General features: G+C 57.5%; 1 protein-coding gene across 5 annotated transcripts; it reads right to left on the bottom strand.

Moving 5' to 3' along the window:
- Window positions 1-452: 452 nt before the first annotated feature.
- CLASRP (CLK4 associating serine/arginine rich protein) lies at window positions 453-23,922 on the bottom strand. 5 transcript variants are annotated; one of them, XM_049703587.1, is made up of 21 exons: window positions 23,634-23,922; window positions 22,715-22,842; window positions 15,600-15,697; window positions 14,927-15,028; window positions 14,619-14,698; window positions 12,440-12,524; window positions 11,117-11,265; window positions 10,218-10,314; window positions 9,151-9,229; window positions 8,993-9,066; window positions 7,687-7,728; window positions 6,559-6,774; window positions 6,156-6,443; window positions 4,471-4,740; window positions 4,113-4,152; window positions 3,754-3,814; window positions 3,454-3,512; window positions 3,314-3,360; window positions 1,520-1,626; window positions 886-910; window positions 453-602 (listed from the first exon to the last, which is right to left on the bottom strand). In XM_049703587.1, exons 2-21 carry the CDS (start codon window positions 22,811-22,813, stop codon window positions 560-562), a joined length of 2,061 nt encoding a protein of 686 aa, XP_049559544.1. In that variant the 5' UTR covers window positions 22,814-22,842; window positions 23,634-23,922; the 3' UTR covers window positions 453-559. The 5 variants fall into 5 exon arrangements, 3 of the variants coding, with proteins under 3 accessions (XP_049559544.1, XP_004271230.1, XP_049559545.1); XM_004271182.4 differs by having other exon boundaries at window positions 1,520-1,602; window positions 23,634-23,921; XR_004483922.2 differs by lacking the exons at window positions 453-602; window positions 886-910 and having other exon boundaries at window positions 1,520-1,602; window positions 4,109-4,152; window positions 23,634-23,921.
- Window positions 23,923-24,071: the final 149 nt, after the last annotated feature.

Below are 24,071 nucleotides of genomic sequence, written 5' to 3'. Positions count from 1 at the left end.
TGTCTGAGGTGGGGCGGGAGGCTTCACTCCTTGGGGTGGACAGCTGGACAGACCGGTTTGGAACGAGGGGGTGAGGGGAAAGGCCAGCACCCAGTGCCTGGGGCACAGCAGGACTGGCACTGAAAGCTGTGCTCCCGGTTCCCAACGTGGGTGTGGGTGAGGCCAGGGCAGGGGCCGAGGCAAGAGCTGGGAGAGGCCTGGACCTGTCACCACAGGCCCCTGGGCAGATTCCTGGCCCATCGTTCCCACCGCGTCGCACCCCTGCCCTCACTGAGAGTGGCAGGAGTTCTGATTACCAAGGAGCCTCCGGTCCAATGCCCAGACGTGGGTGGGACCTCCACCTGGGCCACAGCTGAACCCACCAAGCTCCTTCCTCAGCTGGCCTTGGCTGGCGGGCACTGGGGTTTGGGAGCCCTGCACCAACCACACGGACGACACGGAGGCCAGGTGAAGAGAATTAAATAATGTGTGATTTTATTCCATTAGAGATAAAACCAGCAGCATCACAGCTTGAGCCCTCGCCCCACCCCCTCATCCCTCTGCCCCGCCACGCTTCTGCCTAATGTCGGTAATGGGGGCTTCGGGATCTGGACCTTGAGCGCCTGGAGAGAGAGAGGGGAGAGAGAGGCCCCGTGAGGGCTGGGCAGCAAGCAGGGAGCCCTGCTGTGTAGGCACGTGCACACATACACTGACATGCTTGGGACCACTGGGGCTTCAGTGATGGGGAATTCAGCTGCAGAGAGGGATGTTCCCGAGGGGTGAGGCCAGGCCCTATGACTGGAGGGGATTGGAGGGGGCTGCGTCGGGATGGAGCAATCAGGGCTGGGACCTCGTGCCAAAGGGCAACTGTGATTTCCCAGGGAGCTGGGCCAGCCTGCTTATTACCTTCGGGAAGAGCTGTATTCTCGACCTGGAAAGAAAGGATGGGTGAAAACAAAGTAAGTGCCCAGGACCAGGAGTGGGCTCCAGGGCTGGGCTTCCAGTGTCTCCAGCTAAGGCAGCGCCGGCGCTTCCGGCGTGTCCGCTGCTGGACGCTACCTGTGCCCCTTGGCCCACACCCACGCGCTAAGAATGAGCTTTTCTTCCAATTCCTGTAAGTCCCTTGTGACTAAAGCAATCACCGTGTGTTGTGTGTGTGACTTAAAAGTTTTAATTTATAGAAGGCTGACGTGGAAAAAAATGTACCATGGTTTTTTTGTTTTTGTTTTTTGGGTTTTTTTTTGCGGTATGCGGGCCTCTCACTGTTGTAGTCTCTCCCGTTGCGGAGCACAGGCTCCAGACGCGCAGGCTCAGCGGCCATGGCTCACAGGCCCAGCCGCTCCGCGGCATGTGGGATCTTCCCGGACCGGGGCACGAACCCGTGTCCCCTACATCGGCAGGCGGACTCTCAACCACTGCACCACCAGGGAAGCCCTACCATGTTCTTTTTTTTAACCCAGTTTGACATCTCTTCTTTTTTTTTAATGCCACAGAGCCTCCAGCCCGGCTCTCCAGACCAAGCGACCACGCGGACACTCACTGTAACGGGGGGAGGGCGAGCGGCTCTGCCGGCTGTACTGGCGTTCCCATTCTTCTCTCTCCTTCTCTCGGCGTTCCCGTTCCCTGCACGGGGAAGGGGAGGCAAACCAGGGGAAGGGGTGGGCATTCGGCTGGCGATAACACTGAACTGAACTCGATGGCTGGCTGGGTCCCTGTCAGGGCAGGTGCTGCCGACAACCTAGTCCAGGTGGAAGAATAAGCCAAGGGGGCATGTCCTGCTCCTCTCCTCACTTGGAAATGAGGGCACTGAACTCGGAGAGGGGATACTTACTGGCTGGCAGAGCCAGCATCTGAATCCCAGTCTGCCTGGCGATGAAAGGCTTGCTGAAGGGCTGGAGAGTTCGATAATTTCCTGTCACACTCAGGGCACAGCCTCAGAACAAAGGGACTTACATGCTAAGTGCTTAACTGGTCTTTGTCAGAAGGACGAGGATTTGCAACCCCAAGGGCTACATTTACTGGGTGCCTTCGTGCCTGGCTCTGATCTCACGGAATCCTCTCCACCAGCCTAAGAGCTGGGACAACTATTCCATCCGCATTCGGTAGATAAGCAAACTTAGGCTTATCTATAGGCCGAAGGCTCAGACAGGAGGAAGGCGCACAGCTGGTGGGTAGCAGAGGCAGGATCAGAACCCAGGTCCGACTGACTACAACGCTGAGTCCCTAGGCACTCTGCTCCTCCACCCCCGATGGGAGCACATGGCAGCCCTGGAAGCCCAGCACATGATGTGCCTGTAATAAACAACTAACAGCAGCAGCTCCAACCATCAAGCCTCCCCACGTGCCAGGAACCACACACCAGGTGCCTTAACGGGAGAACCCCATGGAGGTGGCTGCCTTATCACATCTATCTCATACAGTGAGTCCTGGCGTAGAGAGCTTAAAGTGCTTGTCCAAGGACCCACAGCAAGCGCAGGGTAGAACCAGAAACAACAGGTGACCCGACCCTGCGACTGACCAACTCTCCTCTTTGCTAACACCAAGCGCTACGGCCTCCAGTTCTGCCCATGGGTACTGGGTGGGCTGAGGCTTTACGGACACTAATCCCTGAGTTACCCTGTGCAGTTGGCACCAAGGTCTGTTCAGACTCTGGGCCAGTGCCCACCCCAGGGCCACAGAGTCAGAGAGGCGGAGCTGGGAATGAATCCTGAGTCTGCCTGACCCAGGCTCTGAGCCACTCAGCTCTGCAGGGGAAGAGTCAAGGTGAGAACTGGAGCAGAATGGGAGAGGGGAGAGGCCCTGGCTCCCAGCGCGGGGCTGGCTTGCATTCAGCCGTTCCGTTCGGCAAACGTTTATCGAACACCAGCGTTCTAGGGGCAAAGCACACAGCAGGAACCCAGCAGCCACACCCGACTTCTTAATGGGGACACGAACAAGAATGAGTGAAGGACACAGACAGTGCACACTGGGATGCCAGGTGCAGATTAGTGCTATGAAGAAAAGCAGAGTGGGGCTGGAGGATGTCGTGTTTTGGGGTGCTACTCCACAAAGGATGGTCAGGAAGGACCCCTGAGTTCAGCAAGGGAGGGAAGTGGGTGGGTATCTTGGGAACAGCAGGAAAGGTAACCCAAGCTGGAGGCTGGCGGAGCTGGGAGGAGGTCACAGTGGCCGAAGTAAGCTGGGGATGGGAAGGAGACTGGGGGACAACATGAAGGCCAGGCGAGGGCTTTGATTATTTTCATCCACCCAGAGGGATCGGCCAGGGCTCTGGATCGGAGCAGGTGGTGGGGAACACAGGGCAACCCAGAGGCAGGTGGGAGGGAAGGGGTCTTACTTCATACGGATCTTGCGGGCCATGGCTCGAAGCTCGTCTTCCCGCTCCTACGGCAGAGATGGCAGGATGGCAGGATGGCAGCGAGGGCGGGGCCGGGCCGGCACCCTGTGTGAGCCCTATGCCCTCACCCCAACCCGTACCTGGCGCTCATGCTCCTGCTGGATCATCTTCTCCTGAGCCGCCTTCTTATCCGCCTTGACTGTGGGGAGGGAGAGACACAGTGATGAGGGGTGCCCTCAAGCCCCGCCCCCAAGATGTGGAAGCTGAGCTCAGAGAGGCCAACCAGACTGCCAAGGCCCTAAACGTGGTGGCCGCGGGGCAGGTGCGCACCCACTCCTCCCCAAAGGGCCTCCTATCTGGCAAAGGGCAGGGCCTCCCCACGGCCAGGCCAGAAGGAGGAGGGGCAGGGGAGCCCTGGAGGGGCAGGTGGCGGGACATACACTGCCTGTTCAGTGCCTTCTGCATCCTCAGCTTCAGCTTCTCCTGTGGCGTCAGCTTGGGCTGGGGAGGGGGAGAAGAGGCAGGAGACCGGGTGGGTGTCCCGGAGCTTCCACAACCCACCTCATCCAAGAGCCTGGGACTTGCGGGGGCATGTGTGGAGGACGGGCAGGCTGTGGAGACTGGCCACGAGGGTCTGGGAGCCCCAGTGGACAGTTGAGGAGGGAAGGGAGGCACAGATCTCAATCCCCGGGGCTGGATCTCCCGGCCCACCCGGGCCCCCCTGCAGGCCCACCGGGCCCAGCTCTCGGGCACTGCTGCTGGCGGGAATTACACGGGCGAGTTCCAAATTCTTACTGACTTTGGCAGCTCCTGTCTCTTTACCAGCGGCAGGTTCGGTCCTGGGAGGAAAGAAAACCAGCTGCCACCTTCGACCTCACGCGCCCTCAGCACTGCCCTCAGAGCAGACAGCCAAGGTCATGGGCCCCTAACACCCCCCAGGGAGAAACCAGGTCCCTCCCGGACCCTGCAGGACAGGGCCATGTCCCCCTCTGACCCCCGACCCAAGGCAAGGGCGTGACTCCTCAGAGCCCCTAAGGGCAGAGCTGTGGCCCCCTCAGACCTCCCAGGACAGGACCAAGTTCCTTCAAAAAGAGCACAGTGGAGTCACCTGCTCACCCGAGCTCACAATCCCCTTCCCCCAGCCCTGCCCCACTCACTTTTTCAGCTTCTCGCCCACAGCGGGGGACGCTGCCGGCCTGCCCAGCTTCTCCCTTGGGGGCGACGGCGAGTGACTGCGACTGCGGCTGCGGCTGCGGCTGCGGCTGTGGCTCTGGCTGGGGCTGCGGCTCTGGCTGGGGCTGCGGCTGCGAGTCAGGCTGCGACTTCGGGACGGGCTGAGGGACCAGCTGCTGCGGCTGCGGCTACTGCTGTGGTGCCGGGGCCCCCGGCCGCCCCGCCTGTACCGGTCCCCTGAGCGGGAGCGGCTCCTGGGGGTGCGGTGAGGCAGGAGAGAGGCCGTGAGGCTCCAGGGACCCCAGGTGCGCAATGCCCCACCCAGGCACTGAATCTACGAGCCTCCTCCGAGGCCCTGGGGTCCTTGTGTCTCCACTCCTCTCCCGCTACTTTCCTCAGAAATCCTCCCTGGCCTCCCTCAGTCTCTAAACAGAGACCGCCCTCTAGATACACCGGCCCTAAGATGGCTCTTCACTTCTCACTAGACACCCATTCACCCACTTCTCTGAGAGGTGACTTCTGGGGGGGCAGAACTTGGCTGGCGGCCCCCCCTTGTATGCTCACGGCCTCCTCACCTTGCCAGGTCCAGGGTCTCGCCACTAGTGGGGATGACCCCCCCGCCCCCGTGCAAGACTGCAGCACAGACCCACAGGATCCAGTCTGGGGACCTGCAAGCCCCACCCTCTCTCTGCTCAGGACCCTCAGGCTGGCCTCAGAGATGTGACCAGGGTCCCCCTCCGACCCCAGTCTTTCTCCTGACACTGCCCTGTGTCAGGCTCCAGGGAACGACCCAGAAGCCAAACCAACGCCACACACTGATTCTGGTGGGACTGTCCTGGGTTTTTACAAAATTCAAATTTGTTGGCAATATTGAGAAAACAAGAGCTGTCCTTTAAAAATCCAACCCAACTTCTCTTGAAAAACCAGAAGACTGAGCAACACCATGCCTGCCACTGAGTGGCCAACGAGCCCAGCAGATGGGACGTATGCTCCCGGTTCACCGGGGCCCACGCGGCCCCTCTATTTTACCTGCTAGACCTTGTAGGTAGCTGACGTTGAGATCCACACAACAACAACACGGGTAATGATGCTGATGACAATAAAAGCACTCACCGAGTGCCAGGCCCTGTACTAAACACTTACATAGAATTCACTTGTCACAACTTCACGACCCAATAAAGGGGACACCGTGACTGTATCTCTTTTTACAGATGCAGAAACAGGCCCCGAGAGTTCACTAGCAGGGCCAGAATCCATACCCAGCCAGGGGCTCCGCAGTCCATGCTCTCATCCACCAGGCCCCCCCCGGGAATAGGACCGGAGGGATGCTCCCGTCCCTAGGTCACTTTCCTCCTGCCCCATGTGCAGCGCTTGTCTCACGCCCCGCCTTCTCTCAAAGGGCTGCCTTGACTCTCCGGCCCCTGCCCACGGAGTGCCCCAGTCCTAAGGGTCGTCAGCTGCAAACACCTGGGGACTTCCCGTGACAAGCACAGCTCAGTCTCCCTCCCCACTGCATCCCTGAGAAGGGAGGCTGTGCTCCAGCCCCGGCACCACACCTGGAGTGAGCACATTCCCCCCTGCACCAATCCCAGGTCTCCCCTCCCAGAGCCTGGTCTCGCTGAAACGGGGCCCACGCCCAGCCCAGTCCCCACAACCCAGCCCCACGCACCTGCTTCTGCGCCGGGGCCCGTAACCGCCACGCCGGGCAGGCGAACGGGAGTAGCGGTGTCCGTCTCGAGAGCCCCCACCTGAGTGCCGCCGGCCACGGCTGCGGGATCTCGAGTAGCGCCGAGAGCGGGAGCGGGAGCGTGACCAGGACCGGGAGCGGGAGCGTGCGTGGCGGCCAGAGCGGTAGGAGCCCCCGCCGCGGCGGGAGCGGGAGCTGGAGCTGGAACGGGAGCGGGAACTGGAGGTCCTCGAGGCAGAAGAGGAGGAGGAGGTGGTGGAGGAGCGGCGGCTGCAGGTGGGGCACGGAGGGCGGGTCAGCGCTGGCCCGGGCCGTGGCCCACCGCCGTCCCGAGTCCCCCCCACGGCGGCCGGGGTGTAGGGCAGGCAGCGTGAGCGTTACCGACCGGGCGCTGGCATTACGTCCCGGTGCGGGGCCGCCTGGCTGGGGGGGCGCGGGAGGCTTCCCTGTGGCGGCCCCTGACGCAGCTGCTGCAGCTGCGGCTGCGGCTGCCTCCTCATCGCTGCCCCCAAAACTGGTGATGAACGTGATCTTCTCCTCTCGGCCTGGGGTCGGGGAGCGGGAGCGGGAGCGGGATTCGGAGCTGGATTCCGAGGGCGACCTACAGAGCAGGGAGCAGGGGGCTCGAACGCCAGGCTCCTGGAGCCTGCCCACCGGCTAACAGAAGCCACCACAGGGCAACAGAAATCAGAACAGCGGAGCCCCAAGCAACGGCAGCCACCGGCGCAACGAGCAGAGCCAATGGGCAGAAAGACACCAGCTGTGCAAGGATCGGATTCCTGACCACGGAAACCTTCTCAGAACAACCAGGAAAAGGAGGAACAGCAAACTGTACTATTAAAAAGGGATGAGCACATCTGTAATGTAACAGGAAAAGATTTCCTCAACATAGATGTCAGGTCAGGTGGAAAGCAAGTTCTAAAGCATTAACTGTGATTTAATTCCATTTTTGTGAAAAAAAAGTATACCTTATCCCTCATGGCGCCCACGGATTGAGCACTTACTGTGCCAGACTTTTCATCAAAAGGTGCACCTGCCTCATCTCACCTATCCTCCCAGGAGCCCCGAGGGGGCCCTCCCACACCATTCTGCAAAGGGAACTGGGGTCAGACCGAGGTCTGTCACCCTCAAAGCCTCTGTCCCAACCACTCCCACAACCAGGAGACACACGCATATGCAACCAGGCCCTTCTGTGCCTGTTATTTCTCACTGCTTATTTCTGGGAGTTCAGATTAAAGGGACTTGACTTCTATGTCCTGCCTTCCTGCCACGTCTGGTCATTTTCCACACAAGACTACGTTACAGCTAAATGAGAACAAATTTTTAAGGTTCACGTTTAAAGGAAAAAGAAATCAGGAAAGCAGGCTAACACTCTAGGAAACAAAAAATGATTCAGACTCCCAGAACACATTCTCCAGTCTGTGATCTCAGGGCAGCCTACAGGGTGGGCCCCCTGGCCCTCCTCACCACCCCTGCCCTCCATGAGGAGGACTGCTGGGCCTTGCGAACTCACCGCTTATAGGGGTCATAGGTGGGGCTGTCTCGGCGGGCGTAGCTATGAAGAGAAGAACGGGATGGGACAGGTGGGGGGGTTTGGGATTAGTGTGCACAGAAGTAAGGCCAACCCCCAACCTGGGCGCCCAAGGCCACACGCTGGGCACAGTGATGAGGGGGCTGCTGGCCAGGTTACGGGCCCTGATCCCTCCTCCTACTCACCTCACATCTGTCCGAAGCCTGAACCTCAGCCCTGACCCACAATGTGCCAGACCCACCCTGACCCTGAGCAACAAGGACTTCAGCAGCCTCCGACCTGGCTGGCCTCCGGACCCTAGACTAGAAGCGACACTCCTCCCACTCCAGGTCCCTGGCTCTACTGGGTCCTGGCTTCCTACTGATGATGATGTTGAAACTAGAAGAGCTAACACGTCTTAGAGGCACACTATGCGCCAGGCACCAGGTGCTTTACTCAGTGAACTCAATCGCTCTTCCTAACAACTCTCTGACGTGGGTACTGTGATTCTTCACACTTCACAGCTGAGGAAACAGGCCCAGAGAGGTGAAGTCACTTGCCCAGGGCCACACAGCTCATAAACGAAAAGAGCCAGGATTCCAACCCAGGCCATGTGGCCCTGAGTCCAAGCTTTTATGCACTACACTGACCTGCACCTCTACAACTCTTTAAGGAATATTTTCCAGATCGCACATCAAACCCTGAACCCACAACAGGTCCCTTAAGCTTCACAGCAACCCTCAATGACTCCCATTAAACACACGAGATGTGTCAAAGAGCATGGGTTTGCCTGGAGCCCCAGGCTGGGCTTTCCACATCAGACTGCCGCATCCAAACCTGCCCGAGACCTCGCTGTGGGCACTGGCATAGCCCCTCTCCTGGGAGGTGATGGTGCCCCTTTTCCAAAAAGGAAACTGCAGCTCAAGAGAGAAAGTCACCTGCCCAAACTCTGACCGTGAGGAAGCGGCCAAGCAGCAGAACCAGGTCAGAGTCCAGGGCCAGGCCCGTGCCCCTTGACTCTGCTCTCAACCCTTCCAGCCACCCCATGCCACCTCACCACTGGCTCTCAGGGAGCACGGCAAGCGTCCCGAGTCCAGCAGGGTGAGGGGAATGGCTGGCAGGGCAGGTGTCCACACGCCCCTCACAGCCACCCCTACTCCAAACTTTCCCTACTCACTGCCCTACTAGGAGGGAATTGCCTGCAAGTGGCGAGCTTGCCCCCAAGGTCTTCCTGAGCCCCGGCTCCTCCCCCAGAGCCCTGAAAGACTGGTGCTGGCAGGGTGGGGGCATGGGGCAGAACCCGTCCTACCTGGGTGGGCTGATCTTGCGGCCCCTTAGCCGCTTCTCCCGGAACTCCCTCCGCTGGCGCCGGGAGCGACGGCCCTGGAGCAGGGTGGGTACGAGGCTGGTGAGGGTGTGCCGTCCATGAGGCACACACCTGCCCTACCACCCCGGCCCAGCCCTCACCGAGTACATGGCCTTCTCCTCCTCAAGGGCCTTGGCATGTTTGATGGCCTCTGCCTCCTCCTTGTCTTTCCGGAGCATCCTACAGAAGGGCACGAGGGGCACGATGGAGGAGGGGCCAGGCCACAGGCAGTGTCACTGCAGGAAGTGAGAAACCCCAAGCCATCCTGGGGGTCTCGCATTCATTTTGCACTATTATTGAGCACCCACTGCATGCCAGGTGCTATTTCAGGTATTAGGGATTACTGAAAACAAACAAAAATCCCCACCCCCTTGGGCTACCATTCTGGGGAGAAGAGACACAATGACCAAGGTCACATAACATGGTATGTTAGACGGTGAAAGCCTCGATGGGAAAGTAAATCTCGGAAGAGGGAAGGAAGTCCAGGGAACTGGTAGAGGCTGCTGCAGCCTTCAACAGGGAGGTTGGGGAAGCCACCCAGAGAAAAGTGACAGCTGATGAGAAACCTGGGAGAGTGAGCTGAGCAGGTGCCGACAGAGCCAACGGCACACTGAGCGGCCCCGAGGTCAGGTGGGGCCTCAGGCACCGAAGGGGTAAAGAGGCCATGGAGGCCGGCAGGGGTGCAGTATGTGGGCAGAAGACCAGACAGGTGAGACTCTGCGGCCGTGGTGAGGAGGCTGGCTGCGCCTGAGGGAGGTGGGAGTCATGGAGGGTTCTGGGCAGAGGACGCTGTGTTCAGACTCCAGCTCAATACCCTGTCAGATGGGACCGGTCTATGTGACCCACACAGGTATGGCACAGGGCAGAGGCTCAACCAGCAACTGCGAGTGAATGATCCGGGGAGCGAAGCCTCTCCACTGGAGGGCGCTGTCCACCAGGCCCAGGAACCCGGGAGTTTCCAGGAGTCCGGTGGCCTCAGGTCACACAGCTGGGGGCAGCCTCCGCTTCGACAAGGCTGAAGCCAGTCACAAGTACCCACCCCACGAGCTCAGGAGCCTCTGTGTGTGATGCCCTGGCGCAGGGCCAGGCACACAACTGCTCGGGAAGAGGGGTAACAACATATGCCAGGTCCACAGGACGTGGAGAGGCGTCAGCCCGCCGGCCTCACCTGACGAAGTCGCCATCGGCCATGCCATAGGTCGTGGCCTGTTTGTTGAGATCTGCCACCTGCTCCTGGTTCAGTTCGTCCACGTCCACCTCCACGTCTACACCAAAAGAAAGGCTGTCAGGGACCAAAGCCGAGCGAGAAGGGGAGAAGGGGCAGTGCCCCGGGAGTTGGGGGCGGGGGTGCCCACCAGACCACAGGCCTCTGCAGGGAGGGAACGAGTCAGCTCATCTTGGCATCCCCAGGCTGGCGCAGGGCTTGGCCAGAGGCAAGCACAACAAACGGTGGGTGGGGGCCGGGAGGGGTGTGTGATGTGGAGGAAGTAAACGGGGGAGTGAACGGGGGACGGACAGAGGGCGGCTGAAGATCTAGGTGGGCGGGAGGCAGGGGCTTCGGGTCACAGGCATTCAGAAGCCAGATGCTGGATGACTCAGTGGAAGGGGGACGGACACTTCACATATGTCTGAGTAAGTCTGAATAAACAGTGGGTGGGCTGAGTGAGAAAGGGTGAGAGGTGGAGGGAAGACAGGCATTTAGGTGGAGGTGGGTGGCAGCATGGGGGATGAGGCTCTATAACTGGAGGAACACTTGTTTTCCAGAAGAGAGAGAAAGAGAAGGGGAGGGAGAGACAGAGAGGCTGACACAAGCAAGGAGGACAGACTCAGAACCTAGGTGGGGACAATATCATAGAAGCAGAATCCTAGAAACGAGGAAGGAGAGAGACACAGAAAGGGAGGCTGGACCAGGAGGACATGAGTGAGAAGGGAGGACAGCAGCGCCCTGGAGCAGGGGCGGGACAGGCGGGGCTCCTAAGCACGGGGGCACCCCACAGAGGGGGCGGGACGAGACACGAAAACGACGCCCAGGGACTGTGGGGGGGGAGGGCAGAGAGGGGACCCCACCGATGTCGGGGATGACCTCATCTTCGTCCGAGTTGCTCTCCTCCTCGGCCGGTGACTCCTCCTCCTCCGGCTTCTCTGCCACCTTCTCCACCTCGGCCACCGTGCTGTCCTCATAGGTGTAGCCAATGGAAGCCTTCTTCTCCGCCAGCCTGGGACAGGGGAGCCATGAGCCAGGGAGGTGCGGGGCGGGGGCGCAGACTATGGGCAGGATGCAGCCCAGGCCAAGCCTCGAGGGCCCGCACACCGCACGCCGCCCTCCCAAGTTCCAGGGCAGCTCGGCACCCTTGCCTGCAGACCCTCACTCACGCTCGCCCTCAGCCTAGAACCCTCTGTGGCCACCTCCCACCGGCTCTTCCCTCCTCCTCCAGCTCCAATGCACCATCCTCCAGAAAGTCCTCCCTCAGGCGGGGTCCAGCCCCATCCTCAGATCCCCAGCCCCACTCCTACTGGATCTGTCTCCCCCGGCCCCAGACTGTGAGTCCTGCAAGGGCAGGCCCGCGTTATCCCGGGTAACAGCACGGCCCAGCTTGGTCCAGAGCGGCACAGGGGCCTAGTGCACGCCTGCTGCTGAACTTAGTCAACACTCCCTGACGCTGTCCCGGTGCCAGCCTCGTCCTGAACGGGGGGCTGGGGGGGTGGGGGTGTCAGGGATAAGGATGAGAATCATCAAGGAGCTCCCGCCACACCGTGAGAACCCTTCAGATGGAGGGAAGCAGCAAGCGCTGAGATCGCAGTGGGGGAGCTGCGCAGCAGCAGGTGGTAAGGAGGCAGGGCTCCAGGACCGCTGGGGAACAAGTGGAGCAGCGGCTGTCCTGGCGAAGGGGGGCCATTCCTCAAGGGACACAGCCTGGAGAGGTCCCTCTCCAGAGCGACATCAGCCGCTGCTGACCACAAGCTTACTTCACGGCAGCAGAGGACAAGCACTTCACAAGCTCCGTCTCCTGCAGCCCTGGAAAGTCCAGGCAGGGGGCACTGCCGCCAGCCCCCTCACAGGGGAGCCCGCCAAGGCTCGGAGGGAAGTCCTCACCGGCAGGATTCAAACCCAGGCCTGTCCAGCCCAGGGCCTGCTCTAACTCCCTGCTCTAACTCACCTCCTACCATCCCATGGGTTGCAAACGCAGTGTAGTGGTTTGTCAGCAGACCCTTCCCGTCCAGCTGCTGCTTCCTCCTCTAAACATTGACCAATCGAGCGCCTACCCTGTGCCAACCACCAGCCCCGGCTCTGGGGAGCCCAAGGTGGACAGGATGGATGAGGCTGTGCCCTGTGGGGCTCACAGTCTGCCTGCCTCCCTCAAGCCCACGGTGCCCCAGACCCCGGCTCACTTCTTCTTCTCATCCTCACTGGGTCTCTGGAGGCCTCCGTACAACTCGTCAATGTAGATCTGGTACAGGCACTGCTCCTCTGAGACTGGGGCAAGGCAAGAGGCACGTGGGTCAGGGGGGGCTGGGGATGCTGGGAATTCAGGGGGGACACAAGAACGGGGGGGGGGTAGGAGGGCAGGTGTGACCCAAGCACAGCCAGGGGCAGAGTCACGGATTCCCAGATAATCACACCGTGTGTGGTGAGGACACAGCATCTGCAGGAGGGCCCTGGTGACACCACTGACTCGCCATGCAACCCTGATCAAGGAACTGAGCCACTCTGTGCCTCAGTTTCCTTTTCTGTAAAATGGGATCACTGGCAGAACGAGCGCGTTGTATTTTGGCGCTGCTACTGTTACCACCGTTAGGACGGTCTTCAGATGGACCCTTCAGAACGACAAAGCTATCCTGAGCACTGGATGTCAGTCACCTGGACCCCATGGGCCACTCCACTCTGTGCCTCTGTGGGCCAGCTTAAATTAAGCGCGGTTAATCTGGGCTCTCGTTCATCCACAACACGCAACTCAAGGAGCTCAGCAGTGTACTGGAGCCTCCCCGGGTCTTCCTGCAGTGATACATGCCCGAATCCCGGTGGGACCCTGGCCTTGCCTCGGTGGGCCTCAGCTCTTCTCCGTGGTTCTGCTGGTAGGTCTACAAAGCCCCGTTGACCTGCCTCACATGAGCTCCAGCCACGCCAGCCCTCCCTGTCCCCCAAGGCCACCCGCCCCCTTCCCCCACAGGGCTGTCCTCGTGGCCCGCAGTCCAGCGGCCTCTCCTCACTGGGGAAATCTTGCCCACCCTTCCCTGAGCCAGCCTTGGCCAAGCACCTCAGAACAGCACACATCTGTCGTGACGGTGCCTTAGCTGTGACTACCACCTGCTTTCGTGATTACGTGGCTCCCCCACTAGACCCCTGCTCCCAGAAGAGTGCCTGATGCACCACAGGTGCTCAGGAACTGCGGGAATGAATGAATGAATACAGAGTCAGAACTGAGGGAAACCCTGGCTCCATCACCAAGAATCTATGTAGCCTGGGGGGAAGGCAAAAAAAACAACGGCATCAATGATGACGCACTCCCCCTGATGCTAAGGCCTCAGTGATTGCCAAAATTTGACAATCTCTGATTTTAGAGATGCTAAAACACCTATTTTAGAAACAAATACGGGGACAGTGAACCCACTGGGAGGGCTGACTGCCAGGCGCGGTGCGGGGCCTTATGCACTCCTCACCAAGCCCTCACAACCACCCCAAGGGACAGAATCCACCTTTATCACCCTTCTCCAGGAGGAGACCGACACTGGCCAGGCTAAGGGACGAGTGTGTGGCCCTTAATTTTACAGGGAGATCCTGGGAGTGTGTGTGTGGGGTGTCTCAAAGTCCTTCTCAGGAGGCGAGCTGAAGTTCAGAGCTGTCCAGCAGGAGGCAGCAGTGGTTAAGGGCAGGGTGAGAACCCCAACTCCTTGGACATGGTGTCCCCCCCCAACCACTGAGCCTCGATATCCTCATCTGTAAAATGGGGGCATCACCCCTACCTTGCTGGGAGGTTATGCAGATGTACTGAGGTAACAGAGACAAAAAACTCTTAAGTTTGTCAGGGTCTGAACCGCCACAAGCCCAGAGAGGGGAAAAGTCTCTAAACCTGTTTTGTCATTTGTGAAGTGTTAACGGTGATGGCTTGGGAAAAGAACACTGGACATATATGAACGCTTGGCAAACTGCCAAACTGTCTAAATATTCATTTAAAACAAGGAGAAATTTCCTTTCCAGAGCTAACATTCTGACCCATGCAGGCGGGGGAAATACGCAGAGGAAAATAATGTATTCTTGCTATTTTCACCAATTTTTTAGGAAAAAACGCCACAGAGTTAGAGGGCATGGGATGTGGAAGTGACTGTGGTAGGACCATCTAGTTCACCAGACATCTCCTGTACCAATTCCAGAGACAGAGGGCCCCAAGAGAGAAAGGGATGTGAACAGAGCGGGTCCATGACAGAGCTGGGACCAAAACCCAAGGCCCCTTAGTAGAAAGGCCTGGGATAACTTTTCTTGCCAACCTTGTCGAGGTCTTCCAGTCTCCAGGGACACCCTCCGCCCCTCCCGCCAAAAAACCCCACTCCCCCGCCGCCCCAGGTCACTTACTGCCAGCAAAGTCGTTCTGTACCAGGCCTCGGTAGCGCTCGTAGTTACATTTCCGCTCGTCCGACTCCTGTTCTGGGGAGCTTTGGGGGAGGCCAAGGTCTTGAGACCACAGGGAGAGGGTAGACCCCCATCCCAAGCCAGCAGGAAGGGGGATGAGGGGCCTGGCTCAGTCTGACGGGCGGGGGGGCCTCCCCACGTGCACACCTCCTTCCTTCCCAGGATGGTGACAGGCAGGCCAGGGCTCAGGAAAGAAGAGGTGCTGCTGGGTAGGACTCCCTGCCTGGCAACCCCTGGGGGAGGCAGCTTACATGGTGGTGAGCAGAGGTGGGGTGTAGTCAGGGATGTGGTCCAGGTGGGCACGGACATCGAAGCGGTCAATCATGTTGTTGGTGTCCCCCTGCCAGGGCATCCTGAAGTGGGGAGCAGGGGAGCAAGGAGCCTAGGGTCCCCATTGCCCAGGACACAAAGTACCTGCTCCCTGCCACCTCACGCTTGGGAGTCTGGCCCCCAAGCCCTCTGATCCCCATGCCAGCCCCACCCTCACCCCCCACCGCGCAGTCCCTTATGCCACCAACCCCCCCACCAAGTCTACATTCAGGCTCCTGACAAGAATAGGGCCCTGGGGAAACTGGGGCTCTGTTTTTCAGAACAAAGCAAGAGTGGAGAACTCGAACCAGGTCCTAGGAGCCACCTTTATAAGCCCAGTCACCCCAAAACACCCCCTCTGGCAGCCTACTCTCTGCTGCATCTGGGCCTCTGGCCCCGGCCCCACTCATTCCCCTCTAAGTCCTCCTCCAACCACTACACCACGGGGCCTTTATCCCAACCACTGCCGTACAGCCTTAGCTAGTGACCTTCACCTTCCCATGCAGGCCAAAGCTTCCCTCCCTCAGACTCCGAAGGTCTGTGTCCTTCCCCAGGTCCCTTTGGCCCTCCAACCCTCAGTCACAGACACTACCCTACCCCCAGACCCAGTCTTACATGTTAACGGGGCTCTCGGCGGCCAGGGCAACTGCAGAATCCAGGTGCACCTTGCAAGCTCGACCATGCACCTGCAGAAACTGGGCTGGGTCCTTCTTCTGCAGGGAAGGACAAGATGGAGGTCATCACCCAACGGAGCCCCAAACCCTGTCACTCCCACACAACCAAGTTAGCAGCAGGCTCACCTCTGACGCCAAGAGGCCCTACTTCAGAGGTAAAAGAACCTACACAAGGCTGGCAGCACTAACGGGGGCCACCTAACCCCTGGAGACAGGGGAAGGGTTTCCTCTCGAGGTGGTAGCAAGAGGCTCTGAGCTCTGGCCCCACCTTCTACACAGCCAGTACCAAGACCCACCTCCCTAAAATACTTCCCCCAACTCTTCACCCCACCCCCACCCCAAGGCCACTCATTCAGAGGCAGGTGTGAGCACTTTGGCCAGGACCAGCCTCTAAGACACCGGGACTGCATAAGCTCATGAAAAGACAATCAATGTCACTATTCACCAGAGACACAGCAATCAGAACTACAAGACACCACCTCACACTAAGATGGCTAAAGTTGAAAGGACAGATGATAGCAAGTAATATTGACAAGAGTATGCAGAAACAAGGTTCTTCAAAAGGTTAGACAAAGAACTGCCGTATGACACCCGGCAATTCCACTCCTAGGTATATACCTGAAAAAACTAAAAACAGAGACTCAAATACTTGTACACAAAAGTTCACAGCTGCACTATGCACAATAGCCAAACCCTGGAAACAATCCAAATGTCCATCAACGCAAGACAGATAAACAAAACATGGCATATCCAGACAATGCAATATTGTTTGGAAGTAAAAAGGAATGGAGTACTGATCTACACTACCACACGGATGAGCCCTGAAAACATTACACTAAGCGAAACGAGTCAGTCACAAAAGGCCACACATTGTATGATTCCATTCACGTGAAATGTGCGAAACAGGCCAATCCAGAGACAGAATGCAGACTGGTGGCTACCCAGAGCTGCGGGGCGCGGGGAACTGACTGCTAATGGGTATGGGGCTTCTTTCGGGGGTTATGAAAATTTTCTAAAATTACATTGTGGAAATGGTTGCACAACCCTGTGAATATACTGAAAACCACTGAATTGTACAGTATGTGAATTATATCTCAATAAAGCTGTTTTAAAGAAAAAAGGTACCTAGATGGAGAATGGCCCCTGAGCCGCTCCCACCACCTGATGTTACACCTTACACTCACTTATCGCCTCAGGCCTGAGGCCTCCTGTGGGGAGTCACGATTCCAAGTCACCAGAACTGCGTCAGGAAAGGGTAAAATCTAGCCGCAGCAGCTCCCACCACTGAGCTTCCCGAGCGCCGGGCCCTGGCTGAGCTGCAGCCCCTGCCACGTCAGAGGAACCCACAGGAGCCACGAGCCGGGCTGCTGGTGCTCCCCACTAAACCCTGGCCAAGCTCCCAGCACCACCGCCCCAGAGCCCAACCACTTCCCATCCCGCCTCCCCCCTCCCCCGCAGCGCTGCCACCTTCCCCAACCACTCTGCGGCCTCCTGGCCTCCTCCCCGCTCCCTGCTACCACCCTTGCCCTCTGCAGCCCATTTTCCGCGAGGCAGCCTGAGGGGTTCTGCTAAAACCTATTAGGCCACGTCCGCCTGCTCAGAGCCTCGCCGCTCCGCTCCGGCTTGGCCCTCTCTGACTTCTCTCCCCCGCCTCTGCTCCAGGCGGCTGGCCTCCAGGCCACAGCACACATTCCCCATCTCTTTCTAGCCGCCTTCCTTGTCAGCTCTGCCTAACAGCTCCCCCGCAACCCGCCTGACTCTAGCTCCTTAACCGCACCGTCTGCTTCGGAGCACCGCCCCTCACGGGTCACCTGTCTCCCACACTAGACCGCAGCTTCCACGACGCAGGACCTGTCTTGCTCCCTGTTGTATCCCCAGCGCCTAGAGCAGGGCCCGGCCCACAGCAGGCGCTCAGGAACACTGACGGAAGGAAAGAGAACGAACCCTCACCGACAGACGAGGAGGCCGAGCCCCGCAGGAGAAAACCGTCAGCATCAAGCTCCCGAGCGCCTGCACTTCCCGCTCTGCCTCCACCTCCCGCCCCAACCGCCAGGCGGCAGGCGAGCAGGAGCTGAGAAGGACGCTCCCCAGTGACCACAGCTGCTACGGGTCTACCACCTGTCCTGCGCTCACTAGGCGCCAGGCCGCTCTCCCTCTCCTCTCACATGTGAAGACGCTGAGGGTGGGGTACACCCAAGCCCACGGAGTCCAGCGGGGTGGCGCTGCTGGAATCCAACTCCTCATCCCGCACCTCCCTGCCTCCCTCAGTCCCTCACCTTGGGCCACACAGCGCCCTCGGCCCGTGACCGCCCCAGCCAGGTCTAAGGCCAAGAGCCCCTCGTGTTCTGAGGCTGCGCCAGGCCAAATGCCCAGCTCCCACAGCCAAGACTCACGTGGGACACTGTGTGCAGGATGGACTTCGGCCTGTAGCGTGAAGCCACTGGCAGTGCCAGCACCACAACAAGGAAAATAGCATTGGGCGGGGAGTAAAAACCTGGGTCCATGGACTGGCTCTGTTGGGAGCGTCTGGAAAAGTCAAGGAACCGTACTCAAAGCCAGGAGTTGGGGACTTCCCTGGTGGTCCAGTGGTTGGGATTCCATGCTCCCAATGCAGGGGGCCCAGGTTTGATCCCTGATTGGGGAACTAGATCCTGCATGCATGCCACAACTAAGATCCCGTGTGCCACAACTAAAGAGCCGGTGCAGCCAAATAAATAAATATTAAAATAATAATAATAATAATAAAAATAAAAGCCAGGCGCTGAACTAAGTGCTTTATGTACATCTCAAACGTCTCAGTCATGGGAGAAAGGTGCTACTCTTACCCCCATGTCCCATGAGGAAACTGGAGCGCAGAGTGGGGAGGCTCACTTGCTGTTGATCACACCAGCCATAAACAAAACTAGGATCTGAGCCTAAATGGTCCTGACTCCAAAATCCACTCCTTTTCTTTTTTTTTAAGTGAAAGGTACAATAGCGTTAATTATATGCACCTTGCTCTGCACCGGATCTCTAGAACTTTTCCAGCTTACAAAACCGAAACTCTATACCCAATGAACAACTACTCCCCTTTTCCCCTCCCGCAGCTCCTGGCAACAACCATTTTCTGTTTCTAAGGTCTTGACTGCTTCTAAGACCTCATACACGTGGAATTTTGCAGTGTTTGTCTTTTTGTGACTGGCTCATTTCACTAGACATAATGTCCTCAAGGTGCCTCCACGCAGTAGCATGTGACAAGATTTCCTTTCTTTCTGAGGCTGAATAATATTCCACTGTATGTATGGACCACTTTTCTTTACCCATTCATCAGCTGATGGACATTTAGGTTGTTTCTACATCTTGGCTATGGTGAATCATACTCCAACGAACAGGTACAAATATTTCTTCAAGACCCAAAATCTATTCTTAACCAACGGGTCATTACATCTCCAGGATCAGAGGGGGTCACAGGAGTTCATGGAGTCAACTGTTACGCAGGCACCGACTCCAGGTGCAGGCGTTGTGCTACGGCCATGGCACTGACTAAGACAGCCAGCCTGGCCCTCAGGGCTCACAGTCCAGTGTGGGGGACAGACCCATCCCCCACAGTGACGACCTAGAGTGGGCAGTGCTGGGATAGGGGAGCCAGGTGATGCGTCATTTAGCCTGGGCCCTCCTGGAGAAGGAGATGCCGGAGCTGAGATGTTTTATTTCCCACTTTCACATCAACAGGGAATTGTTTCTTTATCCAAACCGCTGATCAGAAGAAAGCTGACAAGGACAGGAGAAATGACAGAACTAGGGTCAGCTAGGGAGAGAGAGCAGGCACGACGGACAGATGAGCAGAGAAACCGGCTGCCTAGACACACCTGCCCGGCCCATCACAGCTGACCTCGGCTTCCTCAGCGCTTGCCTCAGCCGCCTCCCTAGGCCCAAGAGCAAGATGAGAGACCCGTGTGACAGCCCCATCCCCTCCTCAAAGCAGCTATCATCCACAGCTTGGTGGCCGTGATCTGAATGCTGATCACGTTCTCGTACGGGGACAATGGTTGCTTGTACAGGCCTGCACCACAAAGCACCCCACAGACACTGTTGTATTCTTGAAGCTCTTCCCTGTCACCCTGTCATCACCACTGTCCCAAGGGGGAAAACAAAGCTCAGGGAGCTCCCCAGCTACAAGAACAAGAGCACGGAGTCCCAGGCCTTCTAAGTGGCCCAATTCCAGCCTTTTTTCCTCCACACCATCCATCAACCTGGATGCTAGTCCAGCTCTACTTGGTAATAACAACAACCTCAGAACCAACAAGAGCCGGCATTTACTGAGCAAGTTACCCTGGGCAGGCCTGCCCTCAGTGGTCTCTGTGCCCAATCTCACTACACTCCAACAGCCCGGGAGAGAGGTGTCCTTGTCCCCACCATTTGTGGCAGACCATGAGTTGGCAACCAACATCCATTGCCCCTTCCTCGATAGTAATAAGACTCCTAACTGGCACTAGACCACCCAGGATACAGTCCACGCTTCTTAACCTTCCTGACAGCTGTATGTGACCACGGGGTTACTTGCCGGCCGGGGGGATATGAGTGGACATACCATGTGCAAACATCTAGAGACTTTCTTAACTGGCATGAGCCCCCTGGCCTCTTTTCCCTCCCTTCTTCTTCCCCGCTGGATGTAATGAACACATGATGGCTAGAGCTTGAGCAGCCCTCTTAGACCTTAAGACAAGACTGGGAAGAGAAGCCATGCATGGCTGAACAACAAAACGGTCCCCGAGCAGAAATGGCCACCTCTGCGCTTTTATGTGAAAAGGAAATAAACTTCTATCTTGTCTAAGCCATTGATGCTTTAGGTCTCCGTTATTCGCAGCCAAACGTGATTTTATAGGATACATCATTTCACATGCAGAAGAGGAAACCAGGCTCAGGGATACAGTCACTTGCCCGGGCCACATGGTATGTAAGTGGAATAGCTGGAATTGGAACCCAGAGCCCTGTGACTCCAAACTCTTAAGGACCTGGTATGGTTTGGTATTTTGCCTCCCGGCCGTGTCACCTTGGACAAGCTGCTGCACCTTTCTGAACTTCTATTTCTGCAGTAGAAAGCCCAGGTGAAGAGCTAAGAGAGGTCCAGGGTCAGAGAGTCTGGGTTAGAATGCCAGCTCTGCCCTCTTGCTATATGATCTAGGCCATGACTCTCTGAGCCTCAGTTTGCTCATCTGTGAAATGGAATCAATAAAAAGCAAACCACCTCCCAGGCTGGGGGTGACAATTTGATGAAATGGAGACGCATCAAGTGCTCAGCACAGTGGATAACACACAAATGCTCAACAGAATTAGCCATTGTTATCAGCATCACCTTTAACACAGGGAGCAACACCAATCTCTCAGGCCTGCTGAAAGGACTAGAAAGAATGTGCCAAAGTAGCAGGCACAGGGTCTGGCACACCACGAACCCTTAACAAATGGCAGCTATTCACTCCTGAGCACTGACTGTGTTCTTGGTCCACTGCTGGGGCCTCACCAATAAGCAACACAGACCCAACCCCTGCCCTTGTGGTCATGTTATAGTTATTCTGACACCACTGGAGAGGGGCTCTCTCTACAGCCCAGTGGTTCCCTCCCGGGTGACAGAAGGCAACTGAGGCGCTCTCAAAGATTCCTCTCCTAGGGTAACAGCAGCCTCTGTCTCATGGGTGACTGGGGGGATTCAAAGAAATCACGCATCTAAAACTCTTTTCAGAGCCTGGTGCCTGCGAAGGACCAATTAAAATGTAACTGCTATGCTTTATTCATCTGTTCTTTTAAACCACGTTGGGCTCAAGCTTGGAATGCAAACATGACCCAAATACACCTAGTCTCCAATGCTACAGAGCTGGATATGTGTGCTAAATTCCGCAAAGGGGAATGACAGGGAGCTATGACGGCTGAGTATGGAGGATGAGGAAAGACTTCCCTGAGGATTGAGATCTGACAGATGAGCAGCAGTTAATCGAGTAATAGGAAAAGCTCATGCAAAGGCCCTGTGGCTGGAGAGGGCTATATAATTTGGGGAGGTAAAATGGTAACTCTTTATACATCTTTTTTTTTGTTAGAAAAAGTAGCCTAGATATTGAGGACGCCAGATGGCGTGAGCAAAGGAACAAGGCAGAAAGCAGAGTGACAAGAGTCTGGAGGGGGTGGTAAAAGCCAGAACATGTAGGGTCTTAAACGCTGGGTTGAGGAGCCCGGCACTAGGGAGTCACAGAGAAGTTCTGAGCAAGGGAGGGACAGGGTCAGCTTTGTGCTTTAGAAAGACCTCTCTGGCCCCTCCACCCTGGAGGGTGGATTAGAGGCGGCAGGACTGGAGGCCAGGAGACAAGGGAGGAGGCTGAGGCAGTGATGCGATGGTAAATGAAAACGTCTATAACAAATACCATCTAACAGGAGAACTGAACTGGCAAATGCCAGTTCATAACTGAACTGAAATGGCAAATGCCATTTCAAGCTGGGGTCTCAAGAGCAAGTAACAGTTAAATAGGTGAGAGGATGCATTACAGGTTCAATCCCTGTGGTGGCAGAGACAGAAAAAAGGCCAATGGAGCTACCTAAGGATGAAGCTGAGAGGCCAGACCACAAGGGCCTTTTAGATCACAAGATGCAGTGCACTCTTCTCTCCAAAAACATCAAACAGGGGAGGGAAACGGTCAGACTTGACTTAGTGAACGATGACGGCACTCCTTCGGGGTGCCAAATTCAACCTCAAGAATGCTGAGCTCTTCTGGGCACTGTGAATACAGCAATAAGCAGGACAGACACCATTCGGAGGTGGCCAATCTTATGTCTGGACTGCTCTGAGTGTTACAAAGACTTTCTTCCTTCCTACTGACCCCAGCTCTGTACTGAGTCCACACCAAACAGCGCAGTATACTACAATAAACAGAATGCCTCAAGTTTTTACCAATGATTATGCTCAAAAAATGGACATTCTCTTGAGGAAACTGGGCTCTAACATTAGCGCATTTCCAAGCCCAAATCGTACCAGGAGGACCGGGCCCCACCCTCCAGCAGAGCTCCCAGCCCAGATTAAAGGTTACTCACGATCTTTTCATAGTACTCCCGCCGCCGCTCTGCCCTCTTTTTGTAATCGACCATCATACCTCGAAGCTTCCGCTCATGCTTCCGAGCCTCGTGCCACATCGTGGTGAGGCCAAGCCTGGGGCCTCAACCTGAGGGATAAGGAGACGGGTGTCAGACGGGCTTTAAAAACCATATAGACAGAATCTATGTCATTTAACAAGTTGGTGACAGAGTTGATCCTGAAGAGCAGCTACAGGGAGGGGAAGTGAGGCTATGGAACCCTGCTCCAGATGCTCAGGTGTATCCCAGGCAACTCTGATCCAGTACCCTGGGCATTCTGAAACCGCCCCCTCGGGTGATTCTGGAGTGAGCATCCCTGGGAAAGGGGTATCCTGTGTTCGAGGAGCCAGAATCGAGGATGAAAGGTTCGGGAATGGAAGGAGCGAGTGTTGGAAGCAAGGTCTGGAGACAGACCTGGAGCAGCTGGGGCTGGAGCTCAAGGGAGGGGAAAGAGCTGAAAGGGCTCCCACCAGGGGGCATCTGTGGGTGTGCGTATGGGTAGCAGGGGTCCGGAGATGAAGGCAAGTGGACGAAGAGGAGAAAGATTTTATGGGAACAGAGTAGTGGCTTAGCGGTAGGGGTCGAGGGCAGGTGAAGGGCGTGGATGGAAGACGTCGACCCTTGGGGGAGGAGGGGGAGCATGGGAGAGTGCTGTTAAGGAGAGACCAGAGCGCGGCTTAAGTCTAAAGACGGAATCTAAATTGGGGGCGGGAGGGTAGGGTAGAGACTGAGGCAAGCGGAACGGGCAGACAGGACGGGGTGGGTTGAGCTTCGGGGCGAGGCTGGAGGACAGAGGCAGAGCCCGAAGGTTTGGACAGGGCCGAGCACCGGGTCTGGGCCTGAGGGTTCGGGTTAAGTTTTTTTGACAAGAGGGAGGGACCTGTGGCAAGCGGCGGGGTCCGACGCGGCGAGTTCGGCCCGACGGCGGGGGCAGGGCGCGGCCTCAGGCCCGGCAGGCCGAGGGGGTGCGGAGCGGTCGGCCCTCGAGGCCGGGGCCAAGCGAAGGCTCACAACAGACCGGGGAGAGGTCGAGGCAAGGACGAAGCTGGGCTGACGTCCGCCCGAAGCCAGGAGGTCACGGGCAGCAGCCTACACTCGGCAGCTCGCCGCCGCCTCCCACGGCTGCGCTCGCGCGCGGCCCGCACCGGAAGCGGAAGTGGGAGGCTGAGTGAAGGGGGAGGGGCGGAGCCTCGCGGACGGTGCTTCCGCTCACGCGAGGGGCGGGGCCTACATTCGGGCGAGGAGGGAGGGGCGGGGCTTGAAGGAGATAAGCGGTGTGTCAGGAGATCCTGGAGACTTTGAACGTAAGGGCCGCGGG

This window comes from Orcinus orca, chromosome 20 (genome assembly GCF_937001465.1).
Source record: "Orcinus orca chromosome 20, mOrcOrc1.1, whole genome shotgun sequence".
Classification (NCBI taxonomy): Eukaryota; Metazoa; Chordata; class Mammalia; order Artiodactyla; family Delphinidae; genus Orcinus; species Orcinus orca.
Note: the sequence above shows the minus strand (reverse complement) of the source record. Positions and strands in the feature narration are given on the sequence as shown.